At 56.7% G+C, this 19,456-nt stretch overlaps 1 protein-coding gene and 1 pseudogene across 2 annotated transcripts in view; both read left to right on the top strand.

Annotated features, from left to right (window-relative positions):
- Positions 1 to 19,456, top strand: part of Map6 (microtubule associated protein 6) — a 55,305-nt gene extending 35,849 nt beyond the window's left edge. For both annotated transcript variants that reach the window (XM_048360427.1, XM_048360426.1), the window contains 2 exons: positions 2,554 to 2,753; positions 18,330 to 19,456. In XM_048360427.1, coding sequence (XP_048216384.1) covers positions 2,554 to 2,753; positions 18,330 to 19,344 — 1,215 coding nt within the window. In that variant the 3' untranslated portion in view covers positions 19,345 to 19,456. The remainder of the gene's footprint in view (positions 1 to 2,553; positions 2,754 to 18,329) is intronic.
- LOC125361825 lies at positions 292 to 1,225 on the top strand (annotated as a pseudogene).

Genomic DNA, 19,456 nt, shown 5'->3' with positions numbered 1-19,456 from the left:
GGAATGGGGCCACCTGGACACACATACAGGCACACACGGACACACACACACACACACCAGTAGCTCCTGTCAAATTTACAGATGTACAAAGCTACATCACCTAAAATCAAAACAACTTAAAAGCTGACAAATTTCCAAAGAACTACTATCTGTGTTTAAGAAATCCAGAGGGGGATGACGGATTCTCGAAGGCGGTGGTGGCGGCGGCGGCTTTGCTGTACTGCGAGGTATGGGAGTCCCCGAGGCCTGACGGAGCACCGTCCCCCGACCCCCCTGCGCCCCCCCCCCCCCGACATGGCTCAGGAAAAGATGGAGTTGGACCTGGAGCTGCCTCCGGGTCCAGGCGGGAGTCCGGCGGAGGGCGGCGGCGGCGGAGGGGGCCTCCGGAGGTCTAACAGCGCCCCCCCCATCCACGGCCTCAGTGACACCTCGCCGGTGTTCCAGGCCGAGGCGCCCAGCACCAGACAGAACAGCCCCAGGTTCCCGGGCTGCCACGGCCTGCTGCTCCCGGCCTCCCCTGTCTGCATGCACAGCAGCCGCCTGCACCAGATCAAACAGGAGGGCATAGGGCATGGCCCTGATCAACCGGGAGGCTGCCCGTGAACGCGAGGTCCAGACCGCAGTGCAGATAAGCCACTCCTGGGAGGAAAGTTTCAGCCTGAGTGACGACGTGGAGAAATCCGCCTCTCCCAAGCGCGTCGACTTCATCCCAGTATCACCAGCACCGTCACCCACCCGGGGGGTCGGGAAGCAGTGTTTTTCACCATCCTTGCAAAGTTTTGTGAGTAGCAATGGATTGCCTCCAAGCCCCATTCCGAGCCCTACGACCCGGTTTACCACCCAGAGAAGCCAGAGTCCCAGCAATTGTCTCAGACCAAGTGTTCTTGGACCATTGAAAAGAAAATGTGAAATGGAAACTGTGTGTCAGCCAAAGAGATTTTTCCAGGGCATCACCAACATGCCTTCTTCTGAGGTTGCACAGCTGTCAGATCCTGGTGTGTGTGTGTGTGTCTTCGGATTCCCTGGATGGAAACAGCAGCAGTGCGGGATCTTCTTATAACTCACCAGCGAAAGTCAGCACTGCCACCGGCTCTCCTGTGCCACTGGCCCAAGCCGCCTCTCCCAGTAATCCAGTAGATGAACTCTCGTCTAAGTGATGTACCCATCTGGAAACTTTTTGGGGTCGGGGCAAGGGACAGACAGAGAAATCAAGTTGGAGCAAGCACTGAACTTTGTCCGTTAAACAGAATATTTCCTATTTGACCCTTTCCCTCCCTACCCCACCTCCTTTTTTAATTTCTTGAAATGTTATTCTAGAGAACTTCTCTGTCAGGTTTCCTGCCAATACCCTTGAATTCAGTGTAGTAATATTTTCAGACTTTTTCCCAGTAGTGTTGAAGCATACATTTTTTGCTGCTAATATGTCTAAATACATATGTTATCCCCTGATTTTTTTTAAAAAAAGAAATCCATAGGGGCCTGGGAATATGGCCTAGTGGCAAGAGTGCTTGCCTCGCATACATGAAGCCCTGGATTCGATTCCTCAGCACCACATTTATAGAAAAAGCCAGAAGTGGCGCTGTGGCTCAAGTGGCAGAGTGCTAGCCTTGAGCAAAAAGAAGCCAGGGACAGTGCTCAGGCCCTGAGTTCAAGGCCCAGGATTGGCAAAAAAAAAGAAATCTGAGGCTGGGGGGACAGAAATGGCAGATCTCACTGAACCCTGAAACTCTTTGACCGGAAAGAGCTGTTCTGCAACTGATGGGAGCAGGGCGGCAGGCCCCTCGTCTGGCTCCTCTCCCGCCCAGCCCTGGCTCTGGACATCTCTCTCCACCCTGATCCAGCCACCAGACCCTTCTCCCCTCCTCAGCCCCTGCACACACACACCCTTGCTCATTAAAACCTCACCCACCGGTGTCAAGACACGCCGGGCCTGTCTGTCTGCTACTCGATGTGTTGCTAAGGGAGGCTGAGGTTGGCAGGATCGAGGTTTGAGGCCAGCTCAGGCAGAATCGTCTTGAGACTCCAGCCCATTAGGCAGCGCTGAGTATGGTAGTTCATTCCTGTTCTCCTAGCTGCACAGGAAGCACCCAGGGCACCCCACATCCGGCCTGAAGCAGGGCCCACCTCACAGGAGGACCTCGTGAGGGGTCCCAGGTCTGCTCCTATGGCCTCTTCAGTCCAGGACTGGGGAGTGGGGCCCCACCTTCTGTGGCAGAGGGCAGAGAGCACTGCAGGGGTGGCCCACGCCCCTCCGCGATTCATGGACTACAGTAAACTCTGTGCCTGAATTGAATGAGGTAACAAGGTAGAGGGACAACAGATGCTAGGGGGAAAAAGTGATGTGGCCCACTGTCCCGGGAGACCCGGCGGGGGGGGACGACTGCAGAGCCGGGAGCCCATGCCCCCCACCCGGCCGCGCAGGTGAGAGGCCGGGTGCTTGTACGTCACGCGACCACCACGCCTGTGCCGCTCTCCCCGGCATCCCGCATTAACTCTGCTGTCCTTTCTCCCCTTGTGCTCCTGTGTCTGTGCTCTGTCCGTCTCTCCGTGCAGGTGGAGAAACCCAGTGCTCAGAGTTCCAAACCAAAAAAGACCCCAGTGAGCCATAAGCCCCCCAGGAAGGCCAAAGACAAGCAGGTGGCGTCGGGCCAGGCCGCCAAGAAAAAGAGCGCAGAGGGGGCCACCGCCACCGCCAAGCCCGACGAGAAGGAGCAAAGCAAAGAGATGAGCAATAAACTGGCTGAGGCTAAAGAGTAAATGTCCCCGCACTTTCCTTATTCTCTCTCTCTCTCTCTCTCTCTCTCTCTCTCTCTCTCTCTCTCTCTCTCTCCCTCTCTCCCTCTCTCCCTCCTTCCCTCCCCCCCCCCCCGTCTCTCTCTCCTTCTCAACAACAAAAAAGGCCACAAAATTAATTAGAGACTTGCCAGCTGCCTCCTGCCTGCGAGTCCTGGGGCGGGCCGCGGATTCTCCTGTGGGTGCCCAGGGCCCCGCAGCCTCTCCCTGCCGAGCCCTCCCTGCCCAGGACGGGGCTTCCTGCTAGAACTCGGATGTGCTCCCCCCCCCCCCCGGCTTCTCGCCCCCCCCCCCCCTCAGTCTGTGTCACTGCTGGATTCCGGACTTTAGATCAATGTGTGGGATTTTTATTCCCAGAGTTCCAAAAGCGATCTGGGAAGATGGAAGCTCAGCTTAAGCCTCAGCAGTTGATGATATTTATGGAAATTCTAAAGACAAACACAACAATAACCTTGGCCTTAATATCAGTGGAATGGACTTGTTTCTGTTAACTTTGAGTCATCTTCTAGAGTCCTGGGTTGGGAGTCTGTGCCTGTGCTTCCTTTCCTGTCGGTAGGCTTTGAGCTATATGCCGAGTAATAGCCAGGCCACTGGTGGCTGAGGCCAGGCCAGGCAGGGCTGAAGGAAGGAGGTGCTGTCCAGGCCTTAGGAGGGTCCCAGCGTGGGAGTCGGCTTTGCTGCGGCTGTGCCTGCTCGCGCCCCGCGTGGCTGAGCAGCGGGCTACGGTAACCGGGAGGAAGGCCAGGCGCAGCGGACGTGTGGTGACTTCCTGTTCCCGAGCCACCCCGGTGAACGGCGTGACAGTGCCCCCTCCCTATGTCGCTCTCGCTCTGCTCCCTGAGAGCCAGCGTGCTCGGCACTTGTGTGACCGAGGCGCGGACGCTGTGTGGGCCCTGCGAAGGAATTAGCTAGCGTCTTTGACTTCTTTGATGAGTAAGCAACTCTTGATGTGCTCTGTAGTGTGTGTGTGTGTGTGTGTGTGTGTGTGTGTGTGTGTGGAGTGTGACCAAAGTCCCCAGGACAGGCAAGTGCCACCTGGGCCGTGCTAGAGTGATAAGAATTAGTCAGGGAGCTGTGTGATGTCACCTGAGCCCCCTTCCCCACCCCCCGCCCCCAGTGCTTGTGAGGGAACCCAGAATGTCTAGCAGGAATATTCCGTGAGCGTGTGAATCACTCGAGACACTACTTCCCCTGCCCTCGAAGCCCTTCTGGCGGGCAGCGTTGGGAGGTGTGGAGCGCGTGAGGTACGCAGGGTCCTGTACCTCCAACATCCCTCCAGGGCCTCTTGGCTTGGAGAAGGCGGAGCTCCTCCTCCAAGTACCCAGCCAGTCAATTACTGTTTACACTATTTTCTGCATTGTCACCTTGGGGCTGGCTGAAAAAGTCTTTGCAAACTAATTCACTATGTGCATGGCAGGCCCTCACTTAACGATAGAAAAACTAGAAATGAAGTGTGGATGTGGAGGAGCAAAAGGAAGTCTTGGCGCAATGGTGCCTGGCTGGAGGTGCCTGGAGTTGTTCTGCTTGGGACTGACTACCTGCTAGCCCATCGTAGCACTGACCAGAGATGTCTGTCCCGAGAGTCTGCCCGGGTGTGGTTGCTCCTCGAGCTGTGGTGTCAGTCACGCCGGCTCACGTGAACCGCGACTTTGATCTCTCTGTGCGTTGCAGATACCGCGCCCGGGGCACTCTTTCCGCATTCTCATCCTGGATGTCTTGTGTCAGGCACAGTGCTAGAGTTGACTAGTAGCATAAAGAACTCTGTCCGGGCAACACAGACAGACAGGTGCACATGACGTCACCACGTAGCAGCGTGTGTGACTGAACTGAGTTGGTTTGTCCAGAGCCCCGCAGGCTCTTTACCGACCTTGCAGCCTCGGGGGCTCCGCCTCCTACCCTGCCCTGCCTGAGACTTCAGATGGTCTGTAGGATGTCGTCTTCACATACTGTCTGCCATTCACTTTGACTCTTGAATGTGTGTCACTGCACTGCAAGAAACTTCCTTTGATTTCTACTGTTTACAAATAAAGCTCGGCCGGTCTCGTTCTGTTTCCCAAGGCGAGGAACGAAACTGACCCTGGTTCCTCAAGCCGTGTCGAGTGTTGCCTTTCTGAAGGTGACAAGGCTTCCCTGCCTGTCCCTCGCTCTGTACATTTCCCGGGGTTCCCTGCACTCCCCGGGCCAGAGGCCTGGGGTGGAGTCTTTCCCGTTGTCTGCTTGGCCAGCCTGCCGCACGGTTTTCCCCAGCTTCCAGTGTCCCCTGCCTGGGCTCCCACCTGGCCCTGGAGCTGTGCCTCACTGAGCAGCCAAGGAGTGTCTAATTCTGATTTTGTGGCCTAGGTTTTGTTGCTTAACCACAGATTGTCTATGTAATGTGTAGTGCACACCTCTCGGTGCTATTTCATTCCTGCTGTTAGTAAGAGATGATAAAAAAAAAATATTCATGTATAGCCAATTGATTGTGACGTGCTTGTGGTCTGTGCTTGCTCAGAAAACAAAACAACCCAACGGTTTTTCCAATATAAATAAATGCTAAAGACGAACACCACTTTCTTGATCTTATTTCCTTGGTGAGGCCCAGCGAGTAGGTGAAGGAGCCAGCCTTTGGCCCTCGGCCGGTTCTCCCCGAGCCGCCCTGGGCCTGGGCTTCTCCAGGATGCAGCTCGACTCTTTTAGGTTGCCTCTCGGATCCCCATTGCGAGCAGTCAGAGCTAAGTGTTGGGAAAGGCGGAGACGGACCGGGAGATGCGCTGACCAACCAGGTAGTGTCATGTCTTAATCCCATGTCGCCAGAACGCCGACGGCGGCCTTGCCAGGCCAGGAGGCTGAGCTCGCCTCTCCCCTCGCTGTGGCTGGTGGCAGCGTCGGTTCTGGCTTTTTCTCCCTGCAGAGACAGCAAAGATACCCTCACTTGCTCCTTTAATTGGTGATTGCGTGGGAAGATTCACCCTCAGGGGCGGGCCGGCGCGTTGGGTGGAGGCTGGGGGCCACAGTCCTGGGTGTCTGTCTGTCATGGGGGTGCCGAAACAACCATGAAAGGCTCAGACGTGGGCCGAGCAGGCTGGGGCTTCGGCGCTCTGACGGAGCACGGCTCCTCCTGGGCCGCCGTGGAAGGGGGGTGGCAGGATGCAGCGCACAGGCCAAGGCCTGTGGGCGAGCAGATCCGGCCCGGGGCCGGGGGGCAGGGTCTGTGGGGGAAGGCCGGGCCAGGGCTGCTGGACTGTTCGGGTGTCCTCCTTGCAAAGTCGGGGGCACAGGCTGTGCCCCTCATTCTTCCTGCCACGTGTTGATTGGATACCTGTTGTGTGCCAGGCCCTGTGCTGGGCACTGGGGAAACCAGGATGACTGAGACCCCCCTCACCTCTGACCTTGGGGGCGTAGAGGAAGAGTCCCTTCTAGCTGGTTCCATGGGTCGGGAAGGACTTCAGCCGAGGGGTGGGTGTCGCCCAGGTGAACAGACTGAACCCCCACCCCACCCTGGCATGCCAGGCCGAGAGAGCTGCCCACGCAGAGATGCGGAGGGGGTCGTTGGCACGGGGGGCTAGGGCAAAGCCCGCGCGTGGCCGCGCCGGGCGGGTGGCTGCTGGCTGGGGTCCCCGTTCCGCCCCGCCCCGCCCCGCCCGCCCTCCATGCGGCTCACCTCTCCGCACCGCGCCTGGGGCCACGCGCGCACTCCCTCGCTCCCTCGGGTCCCAGGCCGGGACGGGACCGTCGGGCGGCGGCCAGCCCTGGCCCCTGAGTCGGGGGAGGGCCCGGGGAGGGAGAGGCGAGACCCCGTGAAGAGTACTCATTTTCCAAACCATCTATTTGTTTTCCAGATGAGTAGGAAACATTCCATCCACCTGTCTAGTTCTCTATGAGGCAGAAATCACGAAAACTGTTCAATAACCAAAACGGAAACATTCCACGCGGTTAGTTTGCTCTTGAGCAGTTAAGGAAGAGACAAAGCAGGGACGGAGAGGAGAATGAGAAAGACAGGAGGGAAACAGACAGGTAGAGACACAAGCAGGCGGGAAGACACAGGATCGTCTAAGAAAAGGAGAGAAAGTTAAGAAGACTCAAATCATAGGGGTGAAGACAGCTGCGGCCGGGTGGCTCCTACCACTCGAGACGCTGAGATCTAGAGAATCACAGTTGAAACCCAGCGGAGCCAACAGAGCCCTTGAGACCCCGTCCCCAAACAACCAGCAGAAAGCTTGGCTGGAGGCATGGCTTACGTGGTAGAGCACCGGCTAAGTAAGCAAGTGTGAGGTCCTGAGTGGAGGGAAGAAGGGGGAGGGAGGGAGGAGGAAGGCGGGCGGGCGGGCAGGCCTGCCTGCCTGTGAGATGGGACTTAGCCCTGCCTCTCCTAGGTCTAGGCAGTGCGGAGTCCCACCTCTCCGAGCCTCAGTGCCCTCTGGAGATGGGAGTACTGAGCTCGGAGAAGCGGAGTGAATGACCTGGCATGACGGTGCAAGGAACCCTGCGGTAGACACCAGAAACATTGCTTCAGGCCCTGCCCTTTCTAGTGCCTGAAAGCTGTGTGTTCACTTTCTTGCTAATAAGTAGGCATTTAACAACAAGCTTGTTCCGCGTAAGGGTTGATGGAGGCAATTGCTCTAAAAAAAATCCTTTCTAAGAATTCCAGCTAGTGAATTAATTGCCTTGAGTCCGCAGACTGAATAACATTCTGGCGATTTCCATTGATTGCAAAGCATTTCTTTCTGTGCAAGCTGTGGGACGGGCTTGACCCTGTAACAAATGGAAAGGAAGCCTGACGGGAGGGGCCCTTGGCCACACGTGGAAGATGGAGGAAGGATGGAAACGCAGGCCTCCACTCCACTGCCTGGGCTCCCTTTCCCCTCCTCTGAAGGAGGCGCCTGGGAGGAGTCAAGTTTCAGACCAGTGAAATCCTAAATGAACCCCCCCACCCACCTCCCCCACCCCCCACCCCCGGCTCCACAGGGCCCGGCTCTTGCTGGGTCTCCCATGCCTTCCAACAGGCTTGTGTCCAGTCTTCAAGTCTGGACATCCATGTACAAATGGAGGGAAAATCCAAATTGGAGCAGGTCCTTGCAAACCATTGGCTCTGACATCTTGACTCAGCTGACCAATCATCGCAGCCCAAAATTAACTAACTGGATAGCTGGAATACATGCTTCTGTTTTTAATTAGCTGTACAAGGAGGGGTTTTATTTGTTTGTTTTGTTTACCAGTCCTGGGGCTTGAACTCAGAGCCTGAGCACCGTCCCTGGCTTCTGTTTGCTCAAGGCTAGCACTCTGCCACTTGAGCCACAGCGACACTTCTGGCTTTTTCTATATATGTGGTGCTGAGGAATTGAACCCAGGGCTTCGTGTATATGAGGCGAGCTCTCTACCACTAGGCCACATTCCCAGCCCCACAAGGAGGGGTTTTATTATGACACTTCCACACAGAAGAGTGCCAGTCCACGGCTCACACCTGTAATTGTAGCTCCTCAGGAGGCTGAGGTAGGGTGATCAGCCCTGACGCCACCCCAGACAGGGACGTCTGGGGGACTCTTATCTCCCATTAAGCACCAAAAAGCCAGAAGGAAGGCTGTGGCAAAGTGGTAGCATGCCAGCCTGGAGCACAGAAGCTCAGGGACAAGACAGAATGTCATCCGCAAGACCTGAAGCACAGGGTCACCATCCATGTAGTGCTTGTCGTTGTAAACAGGACAGCCGAGCTTGAGTCTGTGCCTGTCCTCGCCTAAGTGGCCCTCCATAGCTTTTCCACCGGCATCGTATGTAACCATCTCCACAGATGGCCTCTGACACCTTACCAGAGGCCGGGGGATTTCAGATACAGAGCGAGATCAATTCCTGCTGCTGCTACGAGCTTACGCTGCTGGAGCGAGTCTCTGTGCACTGGCAGATCTGACCATGTCACCCTGCTTCAAACCATCCGGCTCCTCCCCGCCTGCAGAAGCTTGTGCTCAGCCTGCCATGCTGCTTCTCACCTTCATGCCTTCCCCACGCTCTCCTGCCTGCCCAGAATGCCCTCCTCCTGCCTCTCACCTCACCCGGCTAACTCATCCTTCAAGACTCCGCTCGGGGGACCACTCCGCGAAGCCCTCCCCGCACCTCCCAGGCTGGGTAAGACGTCTCCCCTGTGTGTCTTCATCATGGGCCGTCCACATGTCCGTGTCTCCCGTGGTACCGTGCTCGCCCAGGGCACAGACCAGCTCCTGGGTCGAGTCTGAGGCTCTGTGTCGTGGCTCGGCGTGTCTCCTGCGGGGTCCGTGGAGCGGTGAGCGGGTCGGTGAGCGAGCGGCCGTGTTCGTCTGTGCCCCTGCGTCCACCGTGGCGCCCCGTGAGGTCAACCTCTGAGGAGCAGGGTGGTGTGGCGCGTGGCGCGCACGACTCGGTCACCAGACTCACGTTGAGCCCCCCGTCTCTGCCTTTTATGTTGTCACTTTCTCTGGACAGTCTTGATCCCATAAAATCATGAGCTGTCTGTGGGCTACAGGGTGATCTCAGGAAGTAGCCTCGTCCCGTCCCCCACTCGGAGCAGGGCGGCTAACTCTAGGGTGAGAGCAAGCCTCGGTCCCCCCCCCCCCACGCACCCCGGGTCCGTGTCCGACTCCACGGGGCTCAGAGCTGGAGCCTGGGTCCAAACCCAGCCATGTGGCCTTGGCTGAGTCTCACTCTCCAAATCTACTGGTCCCCGAGTTCCGGAAGGAAGGGTGGGGCCGGCAGGGTGCACGTGCTGTCGTGATCTGTTTATTTCTGGAGTTTGCAGTCAAGGGGCCAAGAATATGGACCTCAAGGAGTCTCTGTCTGGCTGGTGGGGGAGCCCGTGAAAACCCTCTGTGAAGTGGGAAGAGGAACACCATGTCTGTAGCTCAGCTCCCATCCTCTTCCCTCCCTGCATCCCAGACCCTGCAGGGAGCTCCACAAGGGGAATCCTGTCCCTCTGCCACACAAAAGCCCGAGAGTCACCCAGAGCGCCCTCTCATGGACTCTCCATCCTCCAGCCCTCCATCGGCCCCTCTGCTTCGGGCCCCTCCTCTCAATGCACCCTGTAAACCATCCAGTACGAATTCCACTTTCTCAATTACACATTGATTTGAACAGATCCCCTCCAGACACAGGAAACCAATTTTGATTTATTGCTTGAGATCCCATCCTTTGCTTTAAGTTGGGGGAGTGGGGGAAGCAAAAATGGATCTGCAAATTCCCAGGAGCCCAGAGTTAGATCGAACTGTTTCTGTCTGCAGCCTTAGTCCTGTGCTTTACTTTTTTTTTTTTTTTTTGGCCAGTCCTGGGCCTTGGACTCAGGGCCTGAGCACTGTCCCTGGCTTCTTTTTGCTCAAGGCTAGCACTCTACCTCTTGAGCCACAGCGCCACTTCTGGCCGTTTTCTATATATATGGTGCTGGGGAATCGAACCCAGGGCTTCATGTATACGAGGCAAGCTGTCTCGCCACTAGGCCATATCCCCAGCCCCCTGTGCTTTATTTTTTTTTTTTTTACGCCATTAGCAGGACTATCAGCTCCAGGGCAGTCCCCGAGACACTCAGTCTTGCCCTTGACTTTGCCTTCTTGGTATTAACACAACCAAAGAGGCTTTTTAAAAACAATATCTCTTCTGCAACTGGGGATTTATTTAGTCCTTCTTATCAGATCAAATCTAGAAAAGGTATTTACCAAATTTAGCCCTACATAAAACGTGGCCTTCAGTTCTCACTATAAATCAGCTTGAGGTTGTAAATTATAAATGTGTAAATTATATATATTATAATAATAATAAATGAAAGGGCAGAAAGCAGAGCCCCTCACCCCCAGTGTGTCACCTAGCACAACCTTGCGCTTCGGAAGGACAAATTCAAGTTGGCTCAGTTTGTTCATTCCCTTGTAAACATTTATTTGGCCGTTTACGTATTTGGTCCCATCTCATCCTCATGGTAAGGATAGAATCTGTTAGGCATAGCCCCCTTTGCAGATAAAGAAACCGAGCTCAGTGAGGAAGTAAGGCCACCCAACTTGTAAGCGATGAGACAGGATTTGAAGCTACTGGATGAGCCTAAGACCCATTCTCCGTCCGGTCCCAGAAGCAGCCATCTCCTACTATGGAGGATAAGTGACTGCGTGTGTTGGCACAGGCCTGTAATCTCAGCACCTCGGGACGTTCAAGGCCAGCCTGGGCTACGTAGAGAGACCTTGTCCTCCCCCTCCAAAAACCCAAAAGTACTCACATGGTGCAGGGCATGATGTCGAGGCGGTTCACCACCCCACCGCCACGCAGAAGCAAGCCTTGTGGTGGCAGCCTCTCCCCCGCGGTGGTCCCCGCTGCTGCTGCTGCTCCGCGGTGACGCTGGGCTGACTCTGGGCTGGAGGACCGGCTGCCACCGCGCAGGTAGGCCTGGCCAGTGCTGACGGGGCTGGGCTCTTGGGCCGGGAAGTGGTTGTTTTCTGGCACTGTCTTCTCTGCCAGGGGCTGTGGAATGGCCCAGGTGGATGGGAGGCTCTGTGTGGCAGATTCAGGATGAGCTGAATGGAAGGCTAGCCGCACGGTCCTGGGGGTGGGGTCTGGCTGGGAGGGCCTTACCTCTCAGGACCCTGGGTTGAGAGCTCAGCGCTGAGCCCGGACCGGACCCGGGTGGGGCAGCTCCAGCCGAACCTGCCTTAGCCTGAAGCTCTCTGTGTTAGAGAATGAGCTCCTCGGGGGTCCTGACATGGCCACATCCTGTCTGGGAGACCTCGAGTCACTTGCACCCCCTTTTTGAACCCGGCTTCCACCTCTGCAGGGCTGATCCGTCGTGAGAAGCGAAGGCCATGCTGTTCTGTGTAGGTCACGGGCTTCCTATGAGGATGGTGGGTAGGATCCCGCCTTGGGTGGCTTCTTTGTAAAATGCTTCCTGCAGGATGTTTTGCCTTCTGCTGCGTGCTGGCTATGTCTGCCACAGCCTCCTGGTTCTCTACCGTATTCAGTGGCCTGGCCCACAGTAGGAAATATGCAGTGTTTGGTGGAAGAAAAGAAAGAAGGAACAGAGGGAGGGCAAGAGGGAGGGAGAGGAAGAAGAGAAGCAGATAGAGTCCAGTCTAGAAGCATCTGGAAAGCATTTGGTAGCTGATCCAAGGGGTCAGCTACAAAGGGGGAGGGCATGGTGGTTTCACAAAGGAAGCAGCTCAAGAAAGAACTGACTCTTGGCTTTTTAGTTTAGGGCTCACACAAGAGATGGGCTCCAAATAAGAGGTGAGGACAGCGGTCAGGACGAGGTGGAGGAGCCCAAGGGGCGGAGCCGTAGTGTGTGTGGCATGTTTCCCAGCCCCACGGGGACTGAGGACACCGCTGCTGTCCCTTCTCCCGGGGGAGCCAGAGTGGCATTTCCTGAGAGGGGTCCGAGGGGGTCAGTGCAGAAATGGGGGAGCAGAGCTGACAGAAAGACAGGTTTCTGTTGGGATCTAGCCATTGGGACAGCAAGGAATAGGCTGCCCAGGACAACCAGGGCGAGACGGACCCCCGCCGAGGCCCGGGAGACGCTGCGGCCCAGGTCTCCTAGCCCCTGCCACCTTTGGGCTAGCTCTGCGGAGACAGGAAGGGAACACCTTCCCCAGGAAAGTGACCCCTTTGCTCTCAAAGACCTTTGGGGCTGAGGGGACACAGGCTGACGAGTGAGGGAAAGGGCCAGTGTGGTGACACGTCTTCCTGGGTGTTGGCACCACGCCCCAGCTGTGCTCACCAGTCTGTCCGGACCCAGGTCTCGGTCACTTCTGTGCCTGCAGCACAGGGCCTAACAGAGGAGAAACGAGAGGGAAAAACTAGCAAGCAAGCCACACCGCAGCCATTTCCTATACCCACCGTGCCTTCAGGGTAATCATAGCAGCCAACACCAGGCTAGATGCTCTGACACAAAGATGAGCAAATCACAGCCCCATGGTCTAGCGGGAGAGACAGATAATTACCACACAACACGGCAATTACCGAAACGGAGGCGCCACAAATCTTTCCTGAGAATAATGAGCCTCCCAAAGATGGTTTCCCGGGCAGTCTCCCTCAGGTGGCATATTTCCCACCTCTGGGTGAGGACTTTGTTTGTGTCTGAGAAACGTTGGCCCACGGAGGCAGACAGACATCTGGTCTGCCCCCTACCTCCCGCTGGGGGCCCAGTGGTGCCCTGGGCCCGGGTCCCACTGTTCTCATCTTGGCCATCTTTGCTCCAAGTGAGTGAAGCACCCTTTACAGGGGCGTTAGTCGACCAGGGTGTTGGCCCTATTCTGTCTCTCCTTTGCTGTGTGATTGTGGGAGAGATGCTAGGCTACTCTGATCCAGTCACTAAGCCCTTCTCTGGGGCTACCGTTCACTAACCCTGTCCGGGAGTCACTCAGTGCTCATTCTCATCAGTGGGTCCTCCTTTTATAGACAACAAACAGAAGCGTGGAGCCGGGCATGCCCTGACACCATCCCTCGGTTGGGAAGGAGAAGCTCCGCGTTTGAATCCAGCTCTTCTGGCCTCAAGTTAGTCAGGTCCTCTCCTCCCGGAGGCTGCTCTTTGTGTGCTGTGAGACAATATGAGCTAGGGCATCTTGCACCGAGCCGGGCACATCATCATTGCTGAATTAATAGGGCTCTCTTTCTTTCTCTGGGCTTTTGAATCCTGTGAAGGGCAGGAAATTCAAGGGCAGAGCCCTTCTAAGAAGCAAGGAGAGCATTGCGGCTGCTCCGAGGGTACAATGGGGGAGGGGGCAGCCTAGGAAGACATAGGAGCAGGGGGTGGCGGGGAGAAACGGGTGCACTTCCTTGAGATGAAGGCCTTTCTCCTCTAGGCCTGGCGGGGCTCCATCATTCTGCCTCCAGACCATGTGAAGAGCAGGTGCAGAGCTGTGAACTTGAGAGGCGCAGACGTCCCCACGGAAACAGGACAGGGCAGAAAATGAAGTGTCTAAGACTTGGATGTCTCGGACTTAGGATAAGTCTCATGGAATCTTTGGGAGTTTGGGGGGGGGTTGTTTGTTTTAGTGTGCTGGACCAGGGGCTTGAACTCTGGGCCTGGGCGCTATGCTATCTCTGAACCTTTTTGCTCAAGGTTAGCGCCCTACTACTTAAGCCACAGCTCTACTTCTGGCTTCAGACTTTTTTTTTAAACAGTTAATTGGGAAATAAATGTCTCACAGGCTCTCCTGTCCATGCTGGCTTCAGACTGCCATTCCTCGATCTCAGCCTCCTGAGTAGCTTGGATTGCAGTCTTGAGCCGTCAGCACCTGGCTCATGGAGTCGTAAAGCATCAAGTTTTACAACAGTGATGCAACCTTGCACAGAAAAGGCTCGTGTGTATTCGTTCCTGGGGCTTCCGTGTGTCTCCAGATGGGGTAGTTTTATTCACTTACCTTTGTGTCGGCCCTGGGGTTGAACTCAGAGCCTCCCACTCTTCCCCAGGTATTTTGCTCCCGGCTGGTGCTCTGCCACTCGAGGCACGGCTCCGCTTCGGGCATTTTGGTGTTAATGAGCGGTAAGAACCTCACAGGCCTTCCTGCTGGGGCTGGCTTCAAACCTTAACCCCCCTCAGACCCCAGCCTCCTGAGTAGCCAGGATGCGTGAGGCAGCTCCCATTTGCTTTCTTGAAGGTTCTGCTCTTGGTGTGAAGAATGCGCTGGAGGAGAGTGCTGACGGGTGGACGGGGCGTCCGTCAGCGGCCGTGACTGTGCAGGGGCGATGGCACCGCGCGGAGGTGGCAGGGGCTGGGAGGGAGGGAAGGGAGCAGGAATCTTCCAGAGAGCACCGTCAGGAGCTGGAGTTGTGGGAACTGATGGTCTGGGTGGTGTCTCATGGGGAGAGGAGGGAGCGCAGGAGGACTCGGGGTTTCCGTCTGGGGACACGGGATGAAGATTGAGCCGGGTTTGGGCAACAGTCATCCTGAGTCTTTCTGCGTGGCCGTCCTTGTTCACTGCTCCCGGTTCCTTGGCCTCTGCCCTCAGCGAGCCCGGGGTAGGACGGGAGGTGGGTGGGCAGTTGACTCCTAGGCTTGCGAGCGTGGAGAGCGGCTGTACTTTGGAGGCGGGTGGGAAGGGAGGCGTGGGGCCCAGCCGTCCTCAGGGCCGGGCGGGGCCGGGCAGGAGAGAGTGGATGGAGGAGGGCGGCTCAGGGAGCCGGGCCAGCAGACACAGCCGCCTTCAAGGCTGTAAGCAGCAGCAGAGGCCGCGGGCCCGGGAGGGGGGTGGCGGGAGGCCCACCCTGCTCCAGAGGAGGGTGGGTTTGTGGCACACGGCCGTCTAGGTACTTTACCAAGAAATACCACTGCAGGCTTCTGTCACGGCAGTCCCTGTCACCAGGGAAACGGGGGTCTGTGTGGTTGAGCAACTGCCCAAGCATAAGCCGTACACAGGCCAGGACGAGCCCAGCTGTTCTCCTGTGATTCCGAGGGGCTGCCTTGAGCCCCGCGGCTGGCCCAGGCCCCCGTGCAGTTGTACGGGTTGTGCGTGCATGCCCAAGGAGAGCTGGTCTGTAGCCTGTTATCAGTACGATAATCTAATACACCTATTACACATATTCTTGGACCACGTCTACATTGTTGTTTTTTTCCCCTAAGGTAATATAAAAGAGGGAATATTTGGGGTTTGAGTTAACTCACCTTAGTTCTAAACATTACACACTGAACTAAGGGAAAAAGTTTACTAGCCAAAGAAATTCCGGGTTATTTACCTGTGAAAACTTGGAGTTACCTCACAATTGGCCGAGAGTGCCAATGCATAGAGATTTGGGGTGTGACCTGGAGGCCAAAGGCCCAGACGTCAAACCCGTTGTCTGGCCGTGTGTAGGACCCCCCCGCCAGCAGGGGGCGCCCGTGTCCTGCTGATGAAGTGGGTTCTGCAGCCTCAGCCCCCGAAGTCAGGGTGTCAGTCTCCCGGTCGCCTCCTTTTGGCGCTCCTGAGCCCTGTAGACCTGTCAAGATGACCCTGCGCTGGTGGTCTCAGGGCCGGAGATGACCTGTCAGCTTGCCTCTTCCGGGCCACCAGTGACGGGAGGGGGTACAGGCCACGTCTGGATCCTGCAGGCGCCTGGGAACCTTGCCCCGCCCTCTTTCAAGCCCCGAGATCCTAGCTCCGACCGCTGGTCCTCACTGCCTAGAGAGGCGAGCTCTTCCCGGAGCTCAGCCGGGCCGCAGGGACAGTGACGGCCCGGGACAGACGCGTCCCCACGCCCCTGTGCTAGCGCCTCGTCCCCGGGCAGCTCCAGGCCTCCCTGTCAGGATTCCATCGCCCACCAAAAATAACCCCGTCTAGGCCAGCGGCTGGTGGCTCACGCCTGTAATCCCAGCTCCTCAGGAGGCTGCGATCGGAGTCCCTGAGACGCTTATCTCCAATTAACCACCAAAGACAACAGCAAAAAGCTCCAAGTGGAGCTGTGGTTCAAGTGGCAGAGCACCAGCCTTAAGCAAAATAAAGTTCAGGGATAGTGCCCAGGCCCTGAATTTAAGCCACAGGACTGTACCAAAAATAAAAAAGAAGCAATAATCTGAATATGTGTAATTTTACTTCTAAGTAAATAGAAAAGTAATTATAACACCACTTACTCCTCCCGTGGTACGGGTTCTTGTACCTTCCCTCTAGTCCTGTAATCACAAATTTCTTTCTTCTTCCCCAGTACAGGAATTTGAACTCAGGGCTTCCTGCCTGCAGGGCAGGTGCTCCACCACTTGAACCACGCACTCCAGCCCTTCAGATAAGGCTTCATGTTGTTGCCCAAGCTGGTGTAGACCATGATCCTCCTACCTCTGTCTCTTGAACAGCTTCCATGGCAGACATGGGCTGGGCCACCGCACTTGCCGGGTGAGACGGGGGCTCGTAAACAGCTTTTTGCCCTGGATGGCTTTGCTTTAGACCATGATCTTCCCCGTATCCACCCCCCCTAGTAACTAGGACTACAGGCACGAGCCACTGTACCAGGCTCTCATCATTATAAAACGCTAAGTATCATTACGTCCGAGGCGTGGAGGGCAAGCTTGAGTTCCAGAGAAATTAAACCGTACCGAGTTTAGAAAGTGCTCACAGGTAGAATTTCCAGTGGGACAGCTTCAGGAAGCAGGACAGGGCTGGGGAGTGTGGCTCAGTGGCGGAGCACTGACCTCGCCACGTCTTAAAGTCCTAGGTTCCATTCCCAGCACTGCCCCCAAAGAAAAGGAAGCAGCGGCGCGAATGCAAATCCTGTTCCGGCCTCGTTGACTTGGGCTCCGAGACTCTGCTGAGCACCTGCTGGGGGCTGGGCGCTCCTGAGGAGCAGAAAGACCCGGCCGCTAGTCCCTCCCCAGCCCCGCCTTCGGCTCTCTGCATCTGTCAGTCAGGGGTAGTACACGCCTTCCCTTGCTTGCACAGGACTGCGGAAGTGAGCTGTGGCGGAGCTGGCTTTGATTCACACCGTGCCTAGGTGTGCAAGAGCTTGTGACGCTGGCTGGGCGCTGCCACGCTCGCGTGTGGCCGTCAGCCTGGCGGGGGGACGGGGAGTGCGCGCGCTAGACCACAGGCCGCCCCACGGGCCCAGGCGGGCGGCGTTTGTGCCTGGACAATGGCTGCCCCGGCGGCTGGTGCGGGCGGCTGCGGCGAGGCAGACCTGGAGGAGTCTGGGGAGAGGCCTGGGCCCCTGGCTGTAGTGAGCCCGGAAGCCGTGGACCGGTGAGGGGGAGAGTCGGAGGAGAAGTAGAAGAAACAAAATGCGGGTGGAGAGTAGGGGCCAGGGCCTGGACACCTGACGGGGTGCTCCGGCCACTTCCCCTCCGAAGGCGGTAGTGGGGTGGCATGGCCAGTAAGGGATGCAGCGTCTAGAGACAAGAAGATTACAGATGACCTGTTCAGGTGTGTGTATATGCTCATCCTGGGGCTTGAACCCAGGGCCTGGACACCGTCCACTAGCATTTTTTCTCTCAGGTGGCACTCTACCACCGGAACCACACCTCTACCTCTGGCTTTTTGCTAGTTAATTGCAAATACGAGTCTCACAGACTTTTCTTCCCAGGCTGGCTTCAAGCATGATCCTCACCTCTCAGCCTTCCGAGTAAGTAGGACTGCAGGGATGAGCCGCTGCTGCTCAGCTATGGTCTGTTCCTTACTATTCTGCGTTGACGCTTCCAAACAATATGAGTGATAAAATCCTTTTCCCCTGGAAGGAGAGGGAAAGGGCCAGGAGAGAAAGGAAGCTTGGAAGGCCCGAGAACAAAGACTGAGTAGTCTGGCCCGTAGCGTGGTCTGAGTGGACAGCTAAGGTGGGTCTCCAGGACGGGCGGAAGTCTGGAGAAGGAGGAAGTCCGGGCCCGGGCGGCATGTGGACTGGATGGGCTCCGGCGCCATGCTCACTGGGCAGCCTTGAGTCTCAGGGCGGTGCTCTGTCACCCGAGTGCCACGCGCAGGTTATAATCAATTGGCAAACACATTGGATATCTGAGTCCTGAGCCTTCCTAGCCCTGCCCCTGTCTGTGCTCACACCGAGACCAGATTCCTGCCTGGCTCAGGCCTGCAGGCCCAGGGCTCTTGGGGAATCTGTGCTCTGCCCTCCCCCTAGCCAGAACTCTGCCCTCACTGTGACCACCTCTCTCTCCTTTGCAGGAGCCCCGTCCCACCTGCCAGCGGTTCACAGAAGAATCAAGGTCCTGTAGCCACACCGCCAGATAAGGATCAAGGCCCTGTGATCCCAGGGCTTCCGAAAGGTCAAGGTCCTGTGGTCCAAGAACCGCTGAAGGATCAAGGCTCCACGGTCCTGGGACCGCCAAAGGATCAAGGTGCTGTGGTCTCTGGGCCTCCAAAGGATCAAGGTGCTGTGGTCTCTGGGCCTCCAAAGGATCTAGGTCCCGTGGCCCCAGTGCCAGTCAAAGATGGAGATCACACGGTCCCTAAGCCTTTAAAGAACGAAGGTTCTGCCATCTCAGCACCAGCCAAGGACCAAGGCCCCTTAGTCCCAGAGCCTCCAAAGACTCAAGGTCCTATGATTCCAGCAAGAATGAAGGATTCAGGTCCTGTGGTACCAGCGTCTCTGAAAGATCAAGGTCCTGTGGCTCCTGAGCCTGGAAAGAACCAAGGTCCTCTGGTCCCCACACCGGGTAAGGATCGAGGTCCTACAGGCCCCGAGCATTGGGAGGATCAAAGCATCCTGGTCACGGCACCTCTGAAGAATCAAGGTCCTGTGGTCTCTGAACCTATGAAGATTCAAGATTTTATAGTCCCGGAGCCAATCAAGAGTCAAGATGTAGTGGCCCCCGAGCAGCTGAAGGGATATGATTCTGTGCTAAAGAATCAAGGTCCTGTGGTCTCGGAGTCTGTGAAGATCCAGAACCCCCTTGTCCCAGCGCTAGTTAAGGATCAAGGTCCCGTGGTCCCCGAGTCTCCGAAGAATCAAGCTCCTCTAATCTCTGAGCCTGTGAAGAACCGAGGTCCTATCATCCCAGTGCCTCTGAAGGACCCAGATCCTCTGGTATCCGCACCAGCGAAGGACCAAGGTCCTGTGTTCCCAGACCCCCTGAAGACTCAAGGTCCCCCCGCCCCCCAACTGACCGCCGTCTCACCGCCACCCCCAGTCATGATCCCCACCGCCCCCCATGTGGAATATCTTGAGGGGTCCCCTTGATGTCCCCCCACTTGACATGCCACTGAAGGACCTGCCCGTGGCTCCCTCCCCTGGGGGTGGGGGCAGAGTTGCAAATATTTAATCTGCATGAAACCAAAGCCGTGCTGTGTAG

This window comes from Perognathus longimembris, chromosome 13 (genome assembly GCF_023159225.1).
Source record: "Perognathus longimembris pacificus isolate PPM17 chromosome 13, ASM2315922v1, whole genome shotgun sequence".
In the NCBI taxonomy this organism is placed as follows: Eukaryota; Metazoa; Chordata; class Mammalia; order Rodentia; family Heteromyidae; genus Perognathus; species Perognathus longimembris.
The sequence above is the reverse complement of the archived record's forward strand: the minus strand, read 5'-3'. Positions and strand labels throughout refer to the sequence as shown.